General features: G+C 35.5%; 1 protein-coding gene across 3 annotated transcripts in view; it reads left to right on the top strand.

The window, feature by feature from the left end:
- The window catches only part of LOC134168987 (pro-neuregulin-3, membrane-bound isoform-like), a 174,092-nt gene extending 153,891 nt beyond the window's left edge, over window positions 1-20,201 (top strand). The window contains exons 2-3 of one of the 3 annotated variants that reach the window (XM_062629165.1): window positions 7,439-7,568; window positions 20,082-20,201. In XM_062629165.1, the coding sequence (XP_062485149.1) occupies window positions 7,439-7,568; window positions 20,082-20,115 (164 nt within the window). In that variant the 3' untranslated portion in view covers window positions 20,116-20,201. Of the gene's footprint in view, window positions 1-7,438; window positions 7,573-20,081 lie in introns of those variants that run through there. The other 2 variants (XR_009966715.1, XM_062629166.1) reach the window with 2 other exon arrangements.
- The last annotated feature ends 3,506 nt before the right edge of the window (window positions 20,202-23,707 follow it).

Below are 23,707 nucleotides of genomic sequence, written 5' to 3'. Positions count from 1 at the left end.
GGCACATGCCGTGATCACCAGGACTTTTGAAAGATTATACAAAGCTTTGCAGGAGGTGCAGACTAGCCCTTTCTCCATGACCAGTGGGTCAACATTATTTCCTTATTCTCTATTTCCTCTTATATTTCCCTTTGGTTCCAAATACATCAGATTTTAAAGTGCGATGTTCTGAAACTCTTCACTTTATCTTATTTAAAAGGAACTCAAACCAAATCCAGTTAAAGCAACAGTCCTCCCTAGGCAATGAGATTAGAATCCTCATGAGATCACTTGAAGCTGAACATGAAAAATTAAGGAAAATTATTTTGATTTAAGGCAACTTTATTACTATTCTTGATAAATATTGATTAATCATTTCTCCAAATTAACATTTTCTTTAGTAGCCAGACATGTTTCATTACAGACTTCCTGAGGCATTCGCTTTTTTAGATCCACTTGGTTTTGTATGATTTTTTTTTTTTTTTCATTGCAAAGTGCTGGTGGTTGTAGACATCACAGATGTACCGTGTTATGCTTGATTTCTTTTAGCATCTTCTAAGGTATGCAGAATTGTTCTGGGTTGTGTTTTTTGGTGTTTTTTTTTTTTTTTGTGGTTCTTTTTTCTGTTTTTCTCCCTCTTTTTTTTTTTTTTTTACTGCTTTTCTTTTGTGCTGCAAAATCACTTAATTTAACTGTATTTCAATTTCTCCATCTGTTGGAGAGTATTTCCTAGAACTATTTCCACATTGCCAGAAAGAGTGTCTCCTCTTGGTGCAGTGGTGCCATCCAGCCTCAAGGGCCTTGGGTGACTGCAATGATGTGAGTATGCTGTGGAAGGGACTGCTAGGGGTCAAAGGAGAGGGAAGCTAGCTGGTGATGGTGGATGCACTTTTGGCACAATCTTGAGTATGCTGCTTTTTCGCTGAATTCCTCTATGAGTTTCTTTTGTATCAATTAATGAGAAGTTCTGCTAAAGCACACTGAATACATGTCTGATTGGCAAAAGCACTCTGCACCTAGAGTGCCCATCAGAACTGTCATGACTCAATTTTAAAAATAACTCTTCACATTGAATGCTAAAACCTTTTAGAGTTTTAGTTATTCCTGTTTCTTTGGCTCCTAGACATTGAACTTCTGAAAAACCCTGGCCTTTTGTTCTCATGGGGCTCTCTCCTGAGTTATCTCCGTTTTTCGGCTTTCACTGAGCTCAGTTACAGCTGTACAGGAGAATGCAGCCTCTGATGTGCAGTTCTGCATATGTATGTCTTAATTTAATTGGTATTCAGGATTCAGTATTTAAGTTCTTACACGATCAGATAGTACATTCTGAAGTGCTAGCTTTATTGGCTTTTCTGCCTTTGAGTTCCAGTTGCACGATATCATCAGGTGGACTTCTTTTTGTACACTGTTTTTAGAAATAGTGGTTGCTTGGTTTGTTGATTAAGTCTTGAAAGCAAATACGTATTTTAATGTGTAAGAGTTTTGCAACAAGCAAGCAGTTCTCTAATAGCACATGATATTTTGCTAGTAATGCACTAGTAGCTTGAAAATCTTTTAATATATTGTTCAAGACATGGTTTAGTACTTGTATACTATAATTTCAAACTGATAAAAGCATCTAGGAAACGTGAACAACATTTACTTCTGGAAAAGGATAAGACTTTAAGATCTAATTTCAGCACACACTGACAGGGGAATGCGTGCTGATTTTTTTGAGAGATGACTGTCTCTTTTATTTATTGTATGTTCCTGGAGCTTGAGCTGTTGTTTCTATGCAATTGTTGATGTGATGCTGTCTTCTGGTGATAGGATAGAAAACCAGTCTGTTCAAGGATGTGGCTGGTTGTACCCATAGAGAAATGTTTCATAGAAACGTACTTGAGTTAATATCACATTAGCTTTCTTACATAATCCTCTGAAATAAGTACAAAGGAAAAACGTTCGGACGGTATCTCAGTGGTAACAATTTCAGCTACCCCCACAGTCTGCCTGGGAAGACAGCTAGTGTGAATGAGGATGTTTTGATGCCTCTGCTGCTTTAGCAGTTTGGTGCTGAACTATACTGATTTGTTCATTTAAATCTGAATAAATAGAAAAGCTCCATGTATTCCCGTATCTATAGCACAATTTTGCTTTATATCACAATGCAAACAAAGCCTTTAAAGGTTATTGGATTAAGTAAAACTTTGTGTGACACAGAATGGCTAAGGGGTAGCTGCTTGGATAATCAGCATTCAGAACTTGATTGCTAGTTATTTCAAAACTCTCTCTATAAATGCAATAAAATATATTTCATATTTTCAATAAGATTTTGGGGTTTAATCATAGATAAACGCATGCAAACAGTTCAGGTAAGTTTAGAACGAATACTCTGTTACTATTTTTTTAATAATGTTTTAATGTCTTGATATCTTTAAGTTTTTCACTGACATTTATTACTAGAATTTTAAAATTCAATTATCCCAGGAGTATCGCATAGCTAATGCCAACTACTGTTCAGTTAGTACTGCCAAAGGAAGATCTCTGTTTTGGATTTAAAGTATGTCTAGAATGCATATTTTACAAATATTTATGACTTAAGAAATAGTTACCATCATCTAAGGCTAAATCATAATAAACACTTGCAAGTAATATTCAAGTTTTCCACTCTTTCTTCCTTAACGGATATCGTATTAGGGCTTGTTACCTTCTCCCCCTACCCACCTTTCATTTGCTTCTAAAAGCACAGGAATAAAAATTTTAGATTATATGTTTTTTTAAGATTCAGGGTATTGTGAGTAAACAAAGTAATATATAAACTATTCTGTGTGTAATCTGCGTTTTTTGCAAGACCCTTTCTGGTAGGACTACCACAATATTCTAAAATACCAGAAGAGAAGCAGCACATGGTTCTCCATCCCTGGCAGTGTTCAAGGCCAGGTTGTACAGAGCCTTGGGTGGCATGGTTTAGTGTGAGGTGTTCCTGCCCTGGCAGGGGGGTTGGAATTAGATGATCTTAAGGTCCTTTCCAACCCTAACTATTCTATGAATCTATGTTTCTATGTTACTATGGAGCTACAAAATTTGGATGCCCCACCACTACTGACTTCAGAAAAGCAGGGTCTTTTTGTCTCTTGTTCCCCTAAGTATAATTTTTTTTTGCTCTCCCCATAGCAGTTAAGGCTGTCTGTCTGTACAGAAATGTTTCTAATGAAGCACATGGATGATGAATATAATTTTATTTGAGGTTTCTAAAATCAGAATGCTGTGAGACAGATGTGATGGGTGGGAATGGTTGCTGCTGCTGTAGTGTCTGAAAAAACAGCTGCTGAAAATGTGGATGTTTCTCAGGATATTTTGAATCTTCCATTATCTTTCTCCCTGCATTTGTCCTTTGAAATTACAGGTTTATTAATACCAGAGAATAGTACTGGAAGCAATGAATCTGGTAGCCTTGAAGTAAGATAGTATTTATAGTATCCTTATCATGCCTTGAAGATCACTCAATAAATTAGCTATAACGAGCCATCCTGTGCTGATATAAACATGATGAAATGGAGTAATGAGACAAGAATACAAAGTCACTAACTCTTCTTTAGATCAGGCTTTAGACCCTAAGAAACTAAAATAATATCTGAAAACTTCCTACTGATTTTTTTTTTCAATGTTCCCAAACAATGTTTTTTGGTTTTTTTTTGTTTGTTTGTTTTATCTGATTCTATGCTTCTGAATACAAAATCTTGAAGCCTTTGAAATGTGTTCTGAATTCTTGTTTATTTGATTAAACAGTAATATCAGACTTGGCAGTGGAATATTCATTTTTGGAGCTTTAAGCTTTACTGATAAAGTGAGGTAAGAAAAATAGAGCAAAAGTGCCTAGAAATTCTTTATTCCTATTTAGCTGGAAAGATTCCAGCAGAAATCAATAGCACCTGCTGCTTTGTCATGAAACACCTTGGCACTTTGCAGTTAAAAGAAAAGAAAATACAAACATGAAAAAAGGAGACGTTATGGGAATATGGATTATTGCTGTTTATGGACTGAATTCAAGGACATCTGAATTCTTAACATAAGCTTCCCATAAATGTTTGGATTTGTTACCTGTGCTCAAAGACTAGAAATAAATTAAGGGGCTCTACTATTTTGTGAATGCCTAGGTTATATTACTTATTTTAAAAAAATAAAATCAAACTTCACAGTAGAATGAATAATGGGTACTTAACAGGTTTGTGAAGCTATGAAAGATGATTTCACAAAAAGAAGTTGTAGAATTGTATAACGGTTTGGGTTGGAAGGGACTTGAAAGATCATCTAGTTCCAGCTCCCTTGCCATGGGCAGGGACACCTTCCACTAGAGCAGGTTGCTCAAAAATCAAAGTCAATTCAATATTTGGTTAGGAGTTAAAAAAAAACCCTACCAAAACAACTCCAAAAACTCGGGGGGGGGGGGGGGGGTTAGGAAGGTATGAAAATAAGACAATAAGTTTTCTTATTTCTTAGAAAAAGAATCAGGAAAATTACATATGTCTAAAGTGTTTTCTGTTGTTTTGTTCTTTCTATAGCCCCGCTTAGAAAAAGGTCTTACTTGTTTGTTTGGTGTGATGGTTTTTTTGGTATGGTTTGGTTGTTTGGTTTTGTTGTTTTTTTCCTCCCCCAGTATTTAATGAAGCTGTAACAGTTTGTTTCATCATGAGTACAGCATGAAGTAAAAGCAGGATTGTTACCTTTCAGAAAATTCACATATTCTGTATGTGTGTATATCCAGCAAAAAATATACCAAACAGCTCTAGGGATATCTAAGGTATCAATTAGTAACACAGCTGTTGAGATTTTGAATGTTAGTGAATGACCTTTGTAGCTAAGGCATCTGATCTTTGCAGATCAGAGGTCAGCTGTGTATAGACAGAGGTTTCCATGTGCATCAACACAAATACTTTCAAGACAGGAAGGCTGTAATTGAAAACTGACTTTTAATGAGACAATATTTATTTAAAAATAAAAAAAAATTACAAATTATTGTGTACTTTTCAGTGTATTGTGTTCTTTCCAAGGCTGTCATAAGAAGCTGTCAGCATTGTTACCTACAACTGTTGTGCTTCATTTGGAAGGCTGACTTCCTGCAATGGCTGATCATAGTTCGTTAACAATTTATATCAGCAGAGAAGTTCCATCACTTGTGTAATTTCAGTTATTGCTCAAATTAAGTTGTGCTGTAGCTGTATCTTCAGTGGCACTTTTGCCAGTATAAAATGTCATGTCTGTTCTGACACTGCTGAATTGGCAAAAGTTTCTGCTGCAGACTTGATTAGATAAGATAAAATAGAACAAAACCTCTGAAAAATGTATTTAATCTAAAACTGTAAAATGCTGACCTTGACAAGGTACTTTTGAGTTAATTATTGCAAGAATATCATGCACTTCAAACACTGTGAGTTTAGTATGTCATTACCTCAAAGACAGGCTTTTTGATACTGTGTATCTCCTTGGTTTTGCTGTTCTCCTTTGGGGATATCTCAGATTACTTTGGTCTGTAATGCAGCTACCTTCATAAAAGTATTTGCACAGATTGTTTCTTCAGAGCAGGCTGACAAATGTAAGTGTTCTGTTCTCTAAAGCCGTATCAAGTTGAGTTGCTACTCATCAAACAGTTTTACTTACCTTGTGTAATTATCACAAGTGCTTTTATATAACATTATCTTCAGTTTTTCATATTTAAAGGGGATAGAAATGTTGTGGGTTTTTTTTCCTAATAAAATTCTAAATGGCCATTTAAATGCTTCTATATAAAATTGATCTGCCTTTTTTCTACCTAAAGATACTTCTGTTACATAAAATCTGATCGTACTTGAAATGTCAGCAGTGATGTGCTAGTCACTGTTTGCATTTACAAACATTTTGTATTGTTTCCAGAATTCAATTTAACACATTTTACTTTTGCTTGCAGTCATTAAAAACGTAGTAGTTTTTATATAGCCTGTACCTTTTTGTGTAAGTGCTGCTGTCAGTGAAAATGGCAGGGCCTCTCATTACGAATCTCGAAAGGCATTTTAAGGGAGACTTGTTGGAGTTTATTCCCAGGAATTTTTTTCTTTCCACTGAAAACCTTGAACTACAATATTTTCTCTCTGGGGAACAAAAAAAAGTGTTGTATACAAAGATTAGGATGTGGGTTGTCTTACTCTTTTCAGATGCATTTTATTCATCTTCCTTCATTTAGTCTAGTTAACAGTTAAAATACACAAAGAATGAAAAAAGTGAAAAAAGTTACCTTGAAAGATTTTTGGAATTACCTGAATTTTCTCACAGAACTGTATTTACAGGTGTTTTGTGCTGCAGTGTTTTGGTTTTCAGCTTCCGTATTACATTGGCAGATACTTACTTTGTATCAAGTTATGAGCAAAAAGCAAGCTGATGTGTTTTTTGCAGAGTTCTGTGTGCATGAGCACAGCTTCATTCTTTTGGGAGAAGGTAACACAATAATTTGTGATTGTATGATATATAATGAAATGTTGTCTTACAATTTTAATATATATTAGTATGTTAGATCCTGGCCCTTACCCCTTCAGAATGAGTAGGAATTTAAACTTTGAGAATTAAGATTGTATATGAAGGTTAAACCATGGCTCTGTGGAAATTGTTGTCTACTTTGAAAATTACACTTCAATAGAAAAATCCTTGTCTTCGGGGATAAAATTAAAATATCTTTCCGTCAAATATCTTCCTCTGAAAATTTCACTGTAATTGTGAGTGCAGCTGGATTCAAAAGGTTAAAGAGATCTATTAGAAGCCAGGAATTATAGCTCACCCGAACATACTGTCAGCCTATTCCAGATCTTGGTATCTATCTACTTATTCCAAAGTTACAGCCAACAGTCCAAGCTGTAATCGGTTTTTTGAACTGTGATGAGGGTGTGTTCAGGTGGTGTACCTGAAATTACACAATCTAGGTTGCATTGCTTGTGTTTGGGAGGTTTTGTGTCTAGTAGTTCAAATTAGCATTGTTCTTAGGCTTTTTGCTTTATTTTTTCTTTCATTGCTCCAGAGTTCATGGTCCAGGGTTTTCTTAGATTGTTACTATGTTAACTACTTTTGCTCAGTTTTTTTAATGAAAAAAATGTGTATTTTATATAAAACTATATTTCAGTGTATTAATATGAAATTATTTTTCCAGTTAAAGAATACAAAATAGACATGTTTACATTTTGGAAGGTATACTTTGGAAGTAGTTGAAATTATACTCAACTGCTGCAGTCTAGAATATTTCCAAATACAAGATTCCCTTTGTGAATCTTATAGGAACTCAGTTGCATATGATATGCAGTCACACTGAAGTTTGCACTGTTCTTCTGTTTTCTGTTATTTAGTCTGTCTTGATTAATTGTTGTACTGAGGCTGATTTGATCTAATTTATTTAACATACACTTTAAGAAGATCCAAGATTTATTCTTACAGCATTTCTTTTTTTCTGTTCTCTCCGCAGATACTACAACGTATTCCACTGAGCGATCTGAGCACTTTAAGCCATGCAAAGACAAGGATCTTGCGTATTGTCTCAATGAAGGGGAATGCTTTGTGATTGAAACCCTAACAGGATCACATAAACACTGCCGGTAAGTCCTTTGAGAAGAAGTTGCAAAACAAGTCTTCTGTCCAAGTGAGACAGCATAAAAAGTTCAGACTTAGAATGTTACAAAGCAATGGGCTTTGCTTCGAATTTGCTTCTGTCCCTCACAGTTGATGGGGTTTGTTACTAGTATGTAATAATTCTAAATGGAAATATGAAAATACAAAAAGCCACATTTTGGTTACTTTTATAGATAAGAAAAATCTTCAGTATTCTGTTTTCTAATCATACAAACAAGTAAGGATTAATGTTTTGGTTTATACATTTTTAAATCTTATATTCCTCTACATACCAGAAGTGTCCCTTTATTTTGGGTACTCAGAGAAGAGCTTTGACAATAGCTGTATGCACCTTTAATTAAGAGAGGAGTTGTTCAGTTAGTAATTTTAAGAATTAGGATTTCCGAAGTTCTAATAACTGAAAGATAAAGAAGACCGTAATAGGCATCTGAACCTGCTACACAGGTGCTGAACAGTTATGCTCCTGAACTTCTGTTAATGTCTGTGACCATCTTGAACATATTTAAAGGAATATTAGAAAACCATATCATTACATATAATTATGCTAGATGCAGTGGCCAGTAAAAGGGAGTATATACAGATGGAATACTGTAACATCTTCCTAACAACAAGAATGAAAAAAAGTCTGTGCAATTCAAACAGTCTTAAATAGAAGCAGTCCAAAATGAAAACCTGTACTTGTGATGTTTTAATTTACTCCCAGGATACTGTATTTGGCATATAGAAGGTGTGCCTAAGATGCTTATATGCCCAAATTCTCAACTGAGCATCTAAATATGTAGGTATCTCTAATATGAATAATAATAAAAAAAAACAACATAAGGCACTCTAAACTTTCTTGAATGATTTGGGACTTAAGCTGCTAAATCCCACTAAAAGTAGGAAAAAAGTCACAACATTTTATGTGCTTTGTTTGAAAGTAGAAATTTATGGGTTTAAAGATTGAAAGCCTGCTTATCAGCAACAGAATATTCCTGAGGTTTTTATTTTTAAGGCTATGCTGGTAATTTTTTTTCTCATTCAGAATGGTCATGCTTCCGTGACCATTCATTTCTTCTCTATTTTATGTTTTCATGTGGCATCTTTATTAAACTGAGTCATTAGTCATGGAAAAAATTATTACTTTTTTAACTTCCATCATAAAATGTTACAGGTTTTTTTTTCTCAAAGTAGGTGTGTGATTTTAAGTTTTAGAAGTCTCATGAGCTGTTAACAAAGGAATTAAATCACTCATTTAAGCATTTTTCATTGTCAGAATATTAAAACTGGACAAAATGGTACAAATTAATAGCAGGGATAATTTGATATATATGGTAAGTTTTACTTACAGTCATGAATTTAATAGCTAATTTATTTGAACACACCACTTTAGTAAACTGTATGGATTGAATTTTTAAATATATGCTGGAGTGTATCTCATAATAGAGCTGTCTTTGGTTGGTTGTTTGGTTTTGCTATTGTCAAGATCTTTCCTGTTGTCTGCCTTTGTCAAATTCTTATTTGCTGTGATTCTGATGCTTCAGTCTGGCTAACGGTTTGAAGCTTTTCCTCTTAACTAAACAAACCAGTGTTGAGTTTTCATTTTTTCCAGCACAGGGAAATTTTTTTCATAGGTTCTTTTGTGTTATTCTTCCACAGGGAAATAGGGTATCATTTGTGAATACTGCTAGCTCCCATGTGTAAAAGATTTGCATTGCTTGTACAAGTTTCAGGCATTGACATGTTCTATGGGAATTAAACATCTGCTTATTTCAGGGTTACTTTGAAGAGCGCAGCGCGAAAAGACATGTATAAGGCAATAAAAATTCATATAGCAAGAGAAGATGAATTTTAAAATTTAAAAGGTGATTAAACTAGTTATAATGCTTTGTTTAATTCTGTAAGGACCTTCAATGCAGCAAGCAGCAGCTTGTTCAGAATTGCTTTTATGATACTGATGTGTATGTCGTGAACAAAGAGACACATTTTGATTTGACCTTCAAATTCTTTATCCCTATCTTTTTAACAGCCTGTATGTCTCTTTGTCAGGGCCGGTGCTGTAGTGAGTCAGATGCAGGTGTTTTTCTGTCTGTCTGTAGCCTAGAACCATGCTCTGAAATAGCAGCTAGAATATACGTGTATAGGAAAATACAGTATTGCTGTACTGTTTTTGTCCTCTAACTAGAGGAAAAAAAAAAGGTAACTTTCCTTGAGAAGGGAAGGGTTACGGAATTCCCATTGCAATTAAAAGAGTCATTTGAATACAGAATTATGAAAACTTAGAGAGTGAATTGATACTTTGTTCTTAGAATTAAGCTGCATTGTGTCTTCTCATAGGGAGTTGGATTTTACATCTGTTCTGGGAACAGAGTACCAATTGGCTGAAATGGGAATTAGCCATGTGAAACAGTTGCAGGTAGAAGACCTTGATGTAGGAAAAAAACTTGCGTCCCACTTTGTTAGGTTTAAGGAGCGTTAGGAAATGATATATATATATATATATAGTTGTGCAGTTGTTACCAACCCAAACACAGCAACCCTCCCCCCCAAAAAAAGGAAAAAACCAGAACAAACAAAAAACAACCAGACAACCCAGAAACCAAGCAAAAAAAGAGATTGGGTAGCCATTAATAAATACTTGAGTTACATTGTGGACCTCTTCTGTATTCTCGTGAGCCATACTGTCCATGTAAACAGTTTCAACTGGCAGTTCAGGCGCCTTTCAGAGTTGACAAACTTCATCGTATTCAACAATAGGAGGAGGTAACTCCAGCAGTTAGTAATGACATTGGCAGCTGGATGTTGTAGAACACTGTAGTTATAAAGCTTTATAACTTTCTCCTCTTTTGTGAGATTCATGCTTTAGCTAGTAGAAACCTGTAATCATGGAGAGTGGGATGAGTGTGCACTATTGGTAAAGGGCAAGAGGGGGGCTGTGTTGTAGGAGACTACTACAAATACAGTAAATGAGGAGATCTGTAGTAGCCCTGCTTGTGCATCTTCTGTTCTTATCCACCTACAGAGGAGGTGTCCTGAAGTCATGGGATTTTTTTTTTTTTAGCTTGGTTAGCAACGGGAGGAAAGAAATAAAGGAATGGTTATAGTTTCAAATTCTGTAATCCCGTTTTCATTTGAACTTTTACATTTTACTCACTTTGTCTTGGTGAAAACTTGCCTGGGGACGTAAAGTGGCAGAGTTCACCCACATGGTTAGGTAACAAACAAGATACGCTGACTGTTTTTTTGTGCTATTTTAAAGGTGTGACTTCAGTATTTATTTTGTGAATGGTTTAACACAAGCTTGTTTTAAGGATAGGGTAGGTCAGCAGTAGGGAGACTTTATATTTAGCTTCTCCATATGCTGATTTTTATTTTTATTTTTTCCCTGTTGCCTTCTTGAGAATTTAAGCTAACTGGTAAGGGTGCTTTTATTTGTTATTTACAGAAAACAAATGAAGCGCACTGTCAACACTGATGCATCAGTGTTGAATGCGTTATTACATGATGCAGGCTTTAAAAAAAGATGCTTAGTTTTTATCTGTATACTTTTATTTCAAAGACCCTATCTCAAGTGACTCTGAGTTTTGTGGGTTCCTTGGAGTTTTTGTTTCATTTTTTTGGGGGGGGGGGGGGAAGCATGAATCTTTTTTATTTTTCTTTTCTTTTTTTTTCTTTTTTCTTTTTTTCTCTCCTTCTTAGACCCTTCATTTTCTTCTGATTACCCATTTAGAACTGGAGAACAGTAGATGAATGAGTGGCAAAAATTTGAAGGGGAAAAAGGATTGCACTGTAAATTTCTTTCCTGAAAGAAGCCATTAAAACTATTGTGTATGCACTGGAAATCTTGGTATTGGCAGTGACCTACAATGTACTCTAGAGATTTGAAAATGTTGGATGAGATACTCGTAGAATCACAGAATAGTTAGGGTTGGAAAGGACCTTAAGGTTACCTAGTTTCAACCCCCTGCCATGGGCAGGGGCATCTCACACCAGACCATGTCACCCAAGGCTCTGGCCAGTCTAGCCTTGAACACTGCCAGGGATGGAACATGTACCATGTCTTTGTGCAACCTGTTCCAGTGCCTCATCTCCCTCACAGTAAAGAACTTCTTCCTTACATCTAACCTGAACTTCCCCTGTTTAAATCCATTATCCCTTGTCCTATCACTGCAGTCTCTAATGAAGAGTCCCTCTCCGACACCCTTGTAGGCCCCCTTCAGAAACTGGAAGGCTGCTATGAGGTTTCCATACAGCTTCTCTTCTCCAGGCTGAACAGTCCCAATTTACTCAGCCTGTCTTCATATGGGAGGTGCTCCATTGCCCTCATCATCCTCGTGACCCTTCTCTGGACTTGCTCCAACAGCTCTTTGTCCTTCTTATGTTGAGGACACCAGAACTGTACACAGTACTTCAAATGGGTTCTCACCAGAACAGAGTTGAGGGGCAGGATCACCTCCTTTGGCCTGCTGGTCACACTTCTTTTAGTGCAGCCCTGCATATGGTTGGCTTTCTGGGCTGCAGGCGCACACTGAAGCCAGCTCATGTTATGTTTTTCATCAAGCAGCCCCCACCCAAGTCCTTGTCTGGGTGTTATGTGGGACAGTATCAGACGCTTTGCACAAATCCAGGTAGACAATGTTAACTGCTATGCCCCCGTCCATCAGTTGTATAGCCCTATCTAAGAAGGCCACCAGATTGGTCAGGCATGAAGCCATGTTGGCTGTCACCAACCACCTCATTGGTTTTCATGGTTTTCATGGTTTCGTGGTTCCATGATCCTGCCAGGCACAGAGATGGGACTGACTAGTCCCCATGTCTAACACTTTCCCCTTCTTGAAAGTAGGGGTTATATTTCCCTTTTCCTAGTTGTCAGGAACTTCATCTGAGTGCCATGATTTTTCAAATACAATGGATATTGGCTTAGCAACTTCATCCCTCAGGACCCATGGATGGATTTCATCAGGTACCATGGACTTGTGCACATTCAGTTTCCTTAGATGATTTCAAACCTAATCCTCCCCTACAGTGGGCCTAAGGTCTTCATTCTCCCAGTCCTTGCACTTTTCTTCCAATACATTTGTCCTTTGTTCCTGTTCTTGATCTCTCCTTCACTAAGTAAGCCGTATAAAACCACAATAAATTTTCTAACAACAGAGAATGAAACAATAAACTCGGAAATGCACAGCAAGCAAAAGATTCCCAGTTAACCAAATTGCAGCAGGCTGTACATACTCATCCAAAGAGTACTACTGTGGTTATTATCCTAGAGATTTCTGATTTCATAGGACAGTCTCGTTTTGATGCATCCATCTTGTTATGATAAATTTTTAGCTTGTTGATCTTGCTCATTTTTTTGCATAAAAGATTCTGTTTTCACAAATAGTTGACAAAAAAATATACCCTCATTCCTCAGCTTTGTGTAAAATGTCATGAGACTAGAAGGATTTAATTCTACTTTTATTGAAGTCCAATTTGGATTAGTCTTTATCTACTGTCAGGTTTTATTGTGAGTCTTTTGCATAGTAGTACCTGGAATCTAGGCATCTCTGTTGCTGTCAGTAAGAGCAGGAGAAAGAGGTCAAAACCAAACTGAACTGTAGCATAGCTCTAAGCATGGCATATGAAATGTGCACTTAACTGTAAATTAGAAATCTAAAAAGAGAAGAATATAATTGCTCTGGTTTGGTTACATGGCTTGTTACCTAGGCTTTTGCAGTCTAGGTGTTTTAAAATACCAGCTACTCCATTTTGTGTGTTCCCCCCAGTCTTGTATTACAGTGACACTTTTCCAGAATGCTTCTGACATGGGAATAAAGCAAACACAGGAAATTATTAAATATTGAGTAGCGTTTCATAATAAAACATTTTATTGATGCCACATTATTACAAGGTTAGTTTCAATAAAATAATCCCTTACATTAAGCTGACAACATAACATGCAGCTAGAAGGAATTTAAAGGAGATAGAAAGCTGTGCTTAAAGTCTAGGATATGTTCCATGTCAAGGGCAATCAACAGACCTCCTGTTGTGAAAATTATTGGCTTATGAGCATAGCTGTAGCACATATCTAGACTATATTTGCATAGTTGCACACGTTAGCTGGAAATGTTTCCATTTTTACTTTCATGTTTTCTTTAGAAAAGCAGAGGTGAACTTGAAATACCACATTAGGTAGCTCCAAGCAGTTGTTAAGCAACTATATTTTAATTTACATGCCATATTGCATTATTGTTACATCACCTTTCAAAACTTGTGGTTGCCTTCAGCTCAGATGGAATAACCTGTCTGCCTAAAGCATTGTGACTGTGATACTTTTCCAAACTCGGGCCTGGAGGAAGTCAGGAAGCAGAAATTCTGGCCAAGAAGTCTGTTACACAGACTGCACGTGCCAGGGTAGAATATGCTCAGCTATGCTCCTATACTCATATACTCCAGACAGAACTAGTAAACAACAAATAACAGCCGTTCTTTCTTTATGCAATACAAATAACAAATCTGCAATTTGACTACTTTTCCATTCTTTTCATTGGTAAACCTCAAGCTTTCCTTGACTAGTTTCTGAAATGTTTTTTCTTCATACAGACCCCCCCCCCCCAAAAAAAAAAAAAGCCTCAAACCCAAACTAGTTGTGTGTTCTCTTTCAAGCTCCTGCTTCTTGAAATATTAGGAATAGGTTGCATGACTTACTGTTACACACTTGGTTTATCCTTTTAAATCTTTTGAGATACGAACCATGAAGCAAAATGGTTTCTAAACCTCAAAATGAAATGGTATAAAGTCCAAGATGTCCATAAGGCTTGTACTTGTTACCTAGGTATCATCACTTTTTTTTGGTATTACCTAGTCTTACATAATTTTTACTCTTTGGTCTGAAATGGCTTGTAATTGTCACATAAGGTTTTTAGCTCAATTAATTGGAATCAGTTGATCAGAATAAAAACTGAAGTACTTTGTCCAACTACTAAACTTCACCTACGTAAACCCAGTATTTCTCAGTTATCCCTACTTGTTTTCTAGTAGTCCTGTAAAATTAAAACCCTTCAAGTCTGATATAATAATTCAATAAATAACAGATAGGTTTCAAATTTAAAGACCGAGCCTTTAACATCCTCCCTAGCAAAACAGTGCAAGAACATATTATGTGGTACGCACACTAAACACAGCTGTATTCAGTTAACACCTGATTCATGCTTTCATAATTTAACATTCAGAAGATGGAGACTCTTGAGAAAGCTTCTTGTGAAAGTACTTCAATGATTGATTAATTTTCACAGTCTCAACACTCCATTTTACTGTGGGTTTTATTTACAGATTTTCCCCAAGATTATTGCATTTAGAAGATACTTACCTTCTTCAATCTTATGTAACTTCTGTGGTAGAAAATACTTCAAGCTTGAAAAATATCTATATATGCAAATTGAAGGTCTTATGAAGTTCAATTTCAGATATTTGCAAAACTGAGTTTTTCAGTGCAGCAGTATAACAGTCTGTATTTCAAACATCATAATGGATGTTGCCCTGGATGTGTTTACAAAAATTCACCCTTTACCATAAAGGATAAATGAATTTCATGGTAAAAAGAAATAAGAATAAAATAAAGCTTTGTATTTAGTCATCATTTTAGTTTTCTGTTGAGGTGCTGTGGTGCATGTTTTCATGGTATTTCAGGTTTCTGCTGAGCACCTTAAACAGGCCAGATTTTCTAATGATTTCCCTTTGAAAACCCTTGATTACTAAACAGTATAATTTGCTGGTTCCATTTCTGTCTTTTGAAGTCAGGAAATTTACAATTCTGCAGGAGTGTAACATAACATTCGGGTTATGATGAAGATGCACTTCAGACAGAGCAATAAGCTTAAAGCCACAGTACCATACACATAAAATTTATGCTCAGGTATTTAAATTACACACTAATTTAACTTAATTCATCTGTGATTAATTTGATTGAAGAAAATATCCATAAAAATAAAACTCATAGTAAATTTCATTTTGTTTGATAAGCTTATTCAAATTGATATTCTTGAAAGAGTTTGAGGAAGAAGAAATAAAGGAGAATTTGCATAGCTATGTTGAAGCTGAAGAGAATGAATATGTTTTAAACTCATGTCAGTATAGAGGACTGAAAAACTGTGGAATTTATTTCTCTTTCATAGAGTAAGAAAAGACTAGTGTAAATACTTTTTTAGTTAACAAAGATTGGGACAACATATTTACAGGTTTAGGGCATCCCCCTACCTATTTTTTTTGTTTGTTTGTTTTACTTTGTTTTGTTTTTCTTTAAGCCAAATATTTGTAATTCACAGATAATAGCTGTCAAATCAAACAGCGCTAATTCTTTCATTTATGTATATACACAGTTATTTTGCAAACATAAGTAAAATTTCTTCGAACAACCAGTAATGTGACTGAAACTAAAATATTTCTGGAAGCTTTAAGTAAACTCATTTCTTTCTGGTGAACTGAAGAGAAAGGGACCTAATTCACCTTCCTTTCCATTTGGCAAGATCCTTTCAGTTGGCTGAAGCAAGAGATTGGCTATAAACCTGAATTTTCAGTAGAGAGAAGTAAGGAAGGTAGTTGCCAGCTCAGCAGCTGAGATAGCTTTTTCTTGAAGTAGCTAATAATTCTTAGATTTCTTGATTTGGCACCTAAACAGGAGATCAGGAAGCAGTGCTATCCTAGCATTCTCTTGTTTTACGAGGAGGAATACTTAGAGCTGGTGGAATCTTGAATTTTTATCACCACCTTTTCTGAGCCTACACATCTTTTGAAGATGTCTTGTCATAATAGGTTAGCAAGGCATCTTGATTGTAAAGCACATCTCCACTGGAAGAGATGACTCAAATCTGTGCTATATAAAATACAAACTTCCATGAAGAAAGTTTATTTGTTCATGGGAGAAACTGCCTCCTGTTTCCTAATTCTAAAGTAAAATAAAGTGGCCTACAGAAAGCTATTACTCAGTACATGCTGTCTGAAACGAAATACAAGATAAATGTAAGGTATATTCTGCAAATCATAAAAATAAAAAATGCCGAAGGCCTTTCTCTGCAAAGGAATATTCCATCAATTGATAAGAATTTAGTGTCCACCCCCTCTCTCTTGCTTTCCAAAGCCTGTGAGTGAAAAAAAGATTGGATAGCTTTTGTAGTATGCACAAAGTATTTGTAGGAGAGAAAGCCTTAAAAAGTATGGGTGAAATTTCAAATGCATATATTGCATCTGTTTTGAAGCTAGCATATGCAAATATTCTGTCATCAAGCTCTGCTTTTAAATTAGCTTGGAAATGAGTTAGGGTTTCTGTTGTTGTTGTTCTTACCTCCCTTAGGCAAGAAGGAATTTGTGAAGTGCATAATGCAGGCATCTGAAATATCTCATTTAAATTCTCATCCTTAAGTACACTGAAAGCAATAGCATTTCCAATCTAATCCTATCTGCAGATACTCTCCCAGAAGGTCTGCTGGAAAAATCTTGATAGGAAAAGAAATAAACTCTGGACAATTGAGTTATTTAAATAGAAACGAATGCCAGGTTTATCAAAATGCTAACTATCAAAGCTTTAATCCACTAGTACTCTAGGTTAATCTAAATGAGAAAAACAAACCAACCCTCCTGTTTCCTTCATCACTCAAAGTCCTTCCTAGTACCTCGAATAGGAAGAGGTATGTGAATTCTGTACTGTTATTGAAACCGAAGTACCTAAGATAAGACAGGCAGGTAAGCTGTATCCATTAGTGTAGTGTTTAGGAATGTGTGGATCGCTTAAATCTAAAACAAGCTTCTTGCAGTTAGTCCAGTGCAGAGAGAGATGAACTCTTTAAGCAACCTGCCAACAGGTTCTATAAGAAATAGATTTATATAAAGTTTATTCAGAGATATCTCCAGAAGGTTGTAATGAAAGATCTTTTGGGCTTTATTTGTGCCTTAGGAGCTACTACATTAGACAGCAAACTGCATTTTTTACAAGAATTATGCTGTTGAAGATGGCTAGTGTAAGAAGCCTGGAGTAATAACCTGACTCCTGCTTGAATCAGCATAAAAATTTGAGGACAAACTCCAGGCTGCTTAAGATGGGTATGATATCTTGTTAATTGTATCGTTAAAATAGAAAGGGTATATCAACAAAGGAATGAGAAAGTCAGAGGTTATCTCTGGAGTTATTTCTGAAGGGCAATTTTCTGCTATAAATGACTAGGGCCATGTAAAAAGTAAGTTAAACAGCGGAAAATTGTTTTCTGAAAATTTGCCTGTTTTGCAGTCCGGATTGTTATGGTGAACATCATGGAGACTATTATCAGTCAACAGGTTTATAATGTCATGTAGATGCAGAGTTATGACTAGAAAAAGTGAGATCTGAAAGGATTATAGTTTTGGAAGGTTTATACAGGGATACTATTCCTGTAAATTGGAAAGAAAGTTAATTGGTTGGTTTTGGTTTTGTTTGTTGTTGTTTTGGTTTTTTTTTTGTTTTGTTTGGTTTTGTTCTGTTTTTTTGTGGTTTTTTTTTGGGGGGGGGATTATTTTTTCTCCACTTAAATCTTGATATTACTCAATCAAGTTCAATACACAGTAGCCAATTTAGAGGCAAAAAAGCATTGGGATCATCTTCGGGGACTTTTCAATTAGTTATCTATTAGATAAGGGTAGAGCGTGGTTCAAGTGGTATTTATGTATTTATGTGTTTTAATATATTTAAAATACATATAACATATATAATGTGTATATTTATATATTTTCAGTGCCTTCCTAGGCATTCTGGTCAATTCTAGAAGTTCATAGCTTTTCTTACATGTGCGTAATTACGTCCTAGACTGATTTGAATAGGAATGCTAGAGTTGAATGAGATTTGAATCTTCTGTTGTGTGCTATGTTAGAATATCTTCTGAATAATTAAACAAACGTATAAGTATTACAACTGTTTATGCTCTTCTTTCAATTCACTGTTCTCCTAAGTCTTGTCAATCTCAGATACAAGGGATTTGTGCTTATTTGGGTGTATGTAGCCATCCATTCTTCCCTCTTTTCTTTGTGTTCTTAATGTCATGCATAAAGAAGCAACTTAAAGAACAGCTAGTGTAATTAGACTTAAAATGATCGCCTGTCATCTCTTGCTGCCTTATTCAGTGAAAGTCAGAAATTTTATATTAGTTGTCCAACGTGAAGGCAAAGGGAAAGATTACTAGTAGTAATATTAAGGGTGTGGGGGCTTGGAGTAAGTTCATCTTAGAAATTTTTTACTTTGAATTGCAGAAAACAGAAGCAAGCTCAAGAGGTTTCATTTTTTTTTTTAATTATGCTAAATATTTTGTTCTTGCTTTGCAGGATGGAATCAGTTAGATGATTTTAAAATATGAAGCCTTTTTCTATTTCTCTACAGGTTCCTCTCCCTTCATTTTTTTTTTTTTGTTTGTTTGGTTGTTTGTTTTTTTTTGTTTTGGTTTGGTTTTTTGTTTGTTTTGGTTTGTGTATTTGTTTTTTGTTTTTTTTTTTCCCTTCAAATTAAAAAGATGGTCTTTACAATGTACATTTGTTAGGTCTTTTTTAGTCTTATTTTCAGTTATTACCATTAACAGGAATTTTCTTCTCTTTAGTGTTTTGTTATCTTTGGTTAATGTCTTATAGAATCATAGAAAAGTGGGCTCATGAAGGATCTGGGGATGTCATTCATGGTCATGCAAAGCCAGACAGACTTCTGATGGATGTTTGTCTGACTTAGTCTGAAAGACCTCTCTTACTGGACATTTTATAATGTTCCCAGGCAATACATTTGGGTGATCTTTTGTCCATTGGAATGATTTTTTCTGAGGTCCAGTTTAATGCTTTTTTTAGCAGAAGTTCAGGCTCTTCACCATGGAAACGTTACCACTTTCTTTGTAACTTCTTTTTACAGCCTATTTAAATTTATTGTTTTTTTTTCCCCATGGCATGCCTTCTGGAGGCTAGCTTCTCCAGTCTTACCTCAAATTGATGCATTTCAGATCTTGAATTCTGGATTTACAAAGTTTAACTCACAATAATGATTTTACAAAGGAATTTATATAACTTTTGGGGCTGAAGATGAAGACTGGTTCAGGCTTGTTAGCTGCTGTTGGCTGTATCCATGTAGATTGCCTGTGTACTTTGCAAGTACACCACAAAGCTTACTTTGAACTAACACTATCTATGCAGTGTAGGATCAGCTGTTGCTTTCAGTCACTCAGATGGCTAGTTTACATAAAAATGCTTATTAATTAGGGAAAAAAAAATCTTTGCAGTCTCTAAAATATTTCAAATCAAAATGCAAAAACTAATAAAGATGGGGTAAAGAATGATTGCATGCAGTAAAATACTTAAGAATATTTTCTTCAGAAGCTCTTGGGAATCACTTTTATTTTCTCAAATGAAATTGCTTTCAGTGAAAATTTGTGCTTATTAAATCAGTGTCAGCTTCTGGCTTGTTTGGTTGGTTCTCCACTCATTCTTCTTTTTGAACCAAAAATACTTCTTTTTTTCCTTTGTAGGAGGAAAACCAACAGGGTTGTGACTGTTACTTAAAGCTCTATGGTGACTGAATATAACTCAAAAACGTCAAACTTTCAAATCCCATTTTTGCCTGTAGGCAAGATGTATTCTTCCGCACAGTTAGGTAGTAAAACAATTCATCTGTGTATAAAAAAAACAAAAAGAAAACAACACAAAACCCAACAAAAAACAACAAAAAAAATGCAAAACCCCCCAAAACCAAACCCTCAACAGCTATGTGGAATGACAAATAAAGGACAAAAGGTAGAATCAAAACACTGCCTTTTTCTAACTTCTCACTAAACTCTTAAACCACAAAGATGTGTAATGATGACTCCTAAGTATCATGTAGTAGGTTTTTTGTATGCTCACACTTGTATTAGCCACAGGAGATGACCTGTTGTTATCTTAGTGTTACATGGGTTGCTCATCTGTTGATTTCCGAAGTGGTCATCCCTGGAGTAAATATTTAACTCCCTGCTATGTTTTAAATCTCCGTTACCACAGAATCAATTCTCATTGGAAGCAAACATGAGGATTTCCATGTATCATAACATCCTGCTAACATCCTGGTTTCTGTTGCATATCTTAGCATACTGCTTCTGATTTGTGAATATGCTGTACTAGATCATGTACCAAACCTTGTAACTGAGGAAGTTGTAACAACAAATTAAAAGTACAAATAGGTCACTATATACATTATGGATGTTTAATACTTGCCAGAAAATCCTTACGGTGTGATTTCATTTCTGCGTCTGCTGGAAAGTATCAAAGCTCAGCAGAGCTTTAGTTGAGTGTCCTTAACCAGAGCTTTAATTCTGAATAGAGCCATAATACTTTATTTAGCATGTATATTTTAAATCTCTGAAGACTATCACAACCAAATTAATTTATGCCTTATTTTTAGCAACAGTATTGAATATAAAATCTAGCTTTAAACTGCTGCTTTTAAATTCTGTATTTTGACCGTATGACTAGATGTTTGCTTATTTATTTTAGTCTTATTAGAGGGTGCAAAGGAACCACTGGATATTAAATATAAATTGATTGTTAAATCACCATGTTCTAGAAAGATGACCAAACATGAGCAAAACTTTGGACTTGCTGAGTTACAGTATTTACCCCTGTCTTAGCTTTGAAATAAATGCAAATAGAAAATTCAGTGTCTCTGCACAGATTGTTGCATTTTTAACTATAGTTTTCTGCTGATACTGGGTCTGAAAGGAAATTTGTCCTGATCCTGACCTTATCAGGATACTGATATATGTTGCTTTCTGCATACCTGCAATTCTGTGTTTCTTAATATCCTTTATTCTCCTGGCAAGGACCTGCAAATGCTGCAGTTTTCTCCTTGAAGGTGCAAAGCCTGCATTGTTTAGCAGCATTGGAGCTGGTGTGCAGATTTTCTGCAGTATTCAGCTGATTCTCTAGCCCTGATTAAGGTGTTCCAACTCCATGCTGGAACAGCAATAATACAGTAATAGCAGTAAAATCAGAAACTTTGGGTACACAAAAAGTTACTGGTTTTCTTTTACAGCAAGGTGAACTCACATGATTTTAATTAGCCTTTCAACGCCGAATGAAAATGGCTACATTGGGGTTAATTGCAAGGAAATACAAAATTTATGAATTTTGTGTTTTTTTTGGTCATTTTTCATAAAAATGTGAAAAGATACATACATAGAAGTTTAAGATATTAAAATTAATACATGAAAATTCAAGATAAGCAATCACAGTATCTGGCTTTCATGGTAACAATCTTTTGCTCTTACAGCAAAATATAGTGGAACTTTGAAGGCTAGACAATATTAAAATTTCTTTATAAAAATGTCTTTAAATATGGATAATTTAAACATACAAACATATTTAAGTAAAAGCTTGAATTTCATGTATCATTGGCTATTGTAGTCAAGTCTGTAGTTTCTGGTCTTTGGCTAAATACAATTTGGAGTCTGAGCTGTTATATGGAAAAAAGTCTATTGCTATACTTTTATTAAAAGTTAAAGAAATTCTATCAAGTAAGAAGACTGGGTCTAAGGTACAGTTGTGTGCTTGGAACAAGCAACAATATTCTGCAAGATATATTATAATGCATACTGGATGTTTCCTCCAAGCCATGTGGGACTGTGTTTCATTTTTAATGAAGTATGATCTGTATTAAAAGCCTTTGTATTTTTTATATGTGCATGAGAGAATTTATCATCTTGATATATGCTTAAAAATTTTGAAAACCCTTGTTCTAGGTAATCTCCATGCAATGTTTTTTATTTTTTTTTAGTTGATACACTTACTAGTTTATTCACAGGAAGCATCCTGCTTGGAGTATAGCACTTTGACGACTGAATAAACCAGTAGTGTCATGGAAACCAAATACTTTTGAACTGAACAGATATCTTATAACTAAAGGACTAGCTAACTACAAGGGCTGAATGATGGTAGCTTCTTTCCATCAGTTACTGTGTATTTCTTAGAAAGCAGTTCTGTTTGGTCTTTTCAGTCAATAGTCTGTTTACTCAATGTGTAAGGTTTTCTAAGCAGGCATTTTGTCTGTCCCTTTCCTATTCTGTGACGTTTCATCCGAGTTTCATGTTTTGTTTTTTTTTTTTTTTGTTTTGTTTTTTTTTTGTTTTTTTTATTTAAGAAGTTTATTGAGGACAGGGGGAAAAACATTAGAAATGAAGTGAAGCCTCTATTTGATCTTACTGGCCTTGAGATGATCTCTGCAGACAGGCCATATTCCTTGGGCCATGTTTCATGCAAAAACGTGGGAGGATTTTCTCTACTTTTTTTTTTAATTCTGATTTTTGAAAAGTGAGGGCTAGGAGAAAAATCCAACGTTTAAAGTGAAGATTAGGAGGCTGGAGTTGATGGGGTTACTCTGGCAGACTCTAATGCTTCAGAATGGAACTTTGTGCAGGGGCTGCCCTTGAGTCACCCTGTCCATTTGCTTGTGCGGTTCTTCTTTGTGTCCCGTTCTTCTCGTTCTTGTATTTTTAAATGCCTTCTGATGCCATTCAGATAATGGTGAGGCTCTGGCTTTCTGGGTCTATTGACATTTCAGAAATCTGGAGGAGGGCAGGGTAAAGTGCACATATGATCGTAGTCCTGGACAGAGCATTTCTAGTGGATTGCTCTCAGGAGCAATTTTCATATTTTTTCTTGGATTTCTCAATTGTGACTGAAGCTCCTGATAGAGCTCATGAGGATGACCAAATGTTAAAAATGAGGTTTTCTGTAATCCTGTGAGGGGAATACTAACAAAACCCTGAAACAGATTTCCATCCCCAACCCCCCCTAGCTGGAAGGCTTCATTTCAAACATTGTATTGCCAAATTCATAAGAAAAGGTGGGCAACATTGCCAATAAAGACTGTGGTTGCTGGCTGAATGGGTGTGGTTAGGGCAGCAGAGTGACTGTATGCTGATCATCTTTGAGGGCTCCAGAGGAAAAGATGGAGAATGAGAATTTTGATGATTTACTATGCGGAGAACATGGGAAACTAAGATTAGAGCGTGGGTAATAAGCCATCAACAATTAAATAAGCCAAACTGCCTAAATATAGAGGGGTTTTTGTGTGCAAGCACCATTGAAGTCTGTGTGCTGAGGAAAGTTACACATAAGGAAA

The sequence above is a fragment of the Pezoporus occidentalis genome, unplaced genomic scaffold (assembly GCF_034315485.1).
Source record: "Pezoporus occidentalis ecotype Australia unplaced genomic scaffold, CSIRO_AGI_Poc_V1 ctg33, whole genome shotgun sequence".
NCBI classification, from domain to species: domain Eukaryota; kingdom Metazoa; phylum Chordata; class Aves; order Psittaciformes; family Psittacidae; genus Pezoporus; species Pezoporus occidentalis.
The sequence above is the reverse complement of the archived record's forward strand: the minus strand, read 5'-3'. Positions and strand labels throughout refer to the sequence as shown.